Source organism: Pygoscelis adeliae, unplaced genomic scaffold, assembly GCF_000699105.1.
Source record: "Pygoscelis adeliae isolate BGI_AS28 unplaced genomic scaffold, ASM69910v1 Scaffold142, whole genome shotgun sequence".
In the NCBI taxonomy this organism is placed as follows: domain Eukaryota; kingdom Metazoa; phylum Chordata; class Aves; order Sphenisciformes; family Spheniscidae; genus Pygoscelis; species Pygoscelis adeliae.
Window position 1 is genome coordinate 1,335,313 of NW_008824247.1, and position 1,477 is coordinate 1,336,789.

At 44.8% G+C, this 1,477-nt stretch overlaps 1 protein-coding gene across 1 annotated transcript in view; it reads left to right on the forward strand.

Moving 5' to 3' along the window:
* EXPH5 (exophilin 5) overlaps window positions 1-264 on the forward strand; it is an 18,218-nt gene extending 17,954 nt beyond the window's left edge. Inside the window, 1 exon segment of the mRNA XM_009335279.1 lies at window positions 1-264. This exon segment is cut by the window's left edge and continues 16 nt beyond it. Within this exon segment, the coding sequence (XP_009333554.1) occupies window positions 1-264 (264 nt within the window).
* Window positions 265-1,477: the final 1,213 nt, after the last annotated feature.

Below are 1,477 nucleotides of genomic sequence, written 5' to 3' on the forward strand. Positions count from 1 at the left end.
TCACTCACAGAAGGGCGATTATGGAGGCCTTGTCTTCTTAATAACCCTGGTGCTCTCAGAGATGGAGAGACCCCTTCTATAAACAGGGCTGAGCTTTTGAGCTCAAGTTCTGCTGGGAGCAAAATGTCATCGGCTGCTTCATCCCCCCGAGAGCCGACTGATATCTATCAGGAAGACCCAGCAGCTTATTCGGACTCAGACAGCGATACCACCACTGATGATGAATACTACCTAGATGAAATAGATAAAGAATCGGAGCTATGAAGGGCCCGTGGTACTACGATGGCACGATAGCTCGGTGGTTTCTGGGCAGGCAAAAACACGTAAAATACTTTGAGCCAGTTCTTGTGCTGCTATAAATTGGTACAACTTCATTAGTTTTAAAGAAGTTAGTATGTTATGTTAGCTGAGCATTTGACTTTTGTATCAAATATGTGGCTTCACTATTGTTGTTTCTCTTAGCAGGGAAAAAGAATGTTAAAAAATCCCTTTCCAAAATAATGGAAGGTAAACAACTGTGGAGCTTTGGGCAGTGTAACTCCAGAGATGGCTTTCCTCTGAGTCAGCAAGCAGTGGCTTAGGCTCCTGCCAGCTACACAGTGCTGGAAAGGATAAATTCTAGCTTGAGCTACTTTTTCGTACAAGACTTAACAGAAAACCAAGAGGTTACTTTGCTGATAAATTGCTGTTTCTCTAATTTTCCTCATATACCAGATCAAGCATGATAATGCCAATCCATGCCACCCAACAAACACCCCCACAAAATGAAACCTGTTCAATTTTTAGAGCATATTCTCTATGAATGTTCTTTTTCTGCATTCCTGGGAAGCGTAGCAGCAATGTCCCTGGTGGTGGTTGTTCTGGTGGATTCCACACCGGGATTTTTCTCCTCAGCATTGCAAGAGCAGTGAGCATGTGCAGAAGTGCTGCTAGTGCATGGGAAACAGCTCAGCAAAGGGCACAGCACTGGAAAACTCACCAAAATTCTTGAGGATGTTAAGAAACACAGCCAAGCATGGAAGTCTGCTTTTCAGACGTGGGAGATCGATAACCGGCGCAGCTTTGGTTACAGTTGAGATGAATGGCCAGATTTCTGCCTTTGGCTTAGGAACAGGTTAATTTGGATTAATCCGACACTTTAAACCATGCAAAATGTAAAAAGATTTACCCTATTTATTTCCTATATAAACCTCATAGCTTGAATCCTAAGTTGTCCTAATAGTGGGAAGACAACCATAACCAATGCAACTTGTTACATGCCTAAGTTCTCCCGCTGCCTCTGTGCTCGGCCGGTCCTGGGGTGAGGCACCTGCAGCCGCTGGGCTCCTGCAGGGCAGCACCGTCCAAAGTGGCCCGAGAGGGCCCTTGGCTGGGTTGCGGCTGCACCGTATAGACTGGCAGGTTTTTACATACAAAGTAAATAAAAGCAGTAAGAAATGCTTTTTGCCTTTTGCTAAATTACCGTCCCTTTTTGGTC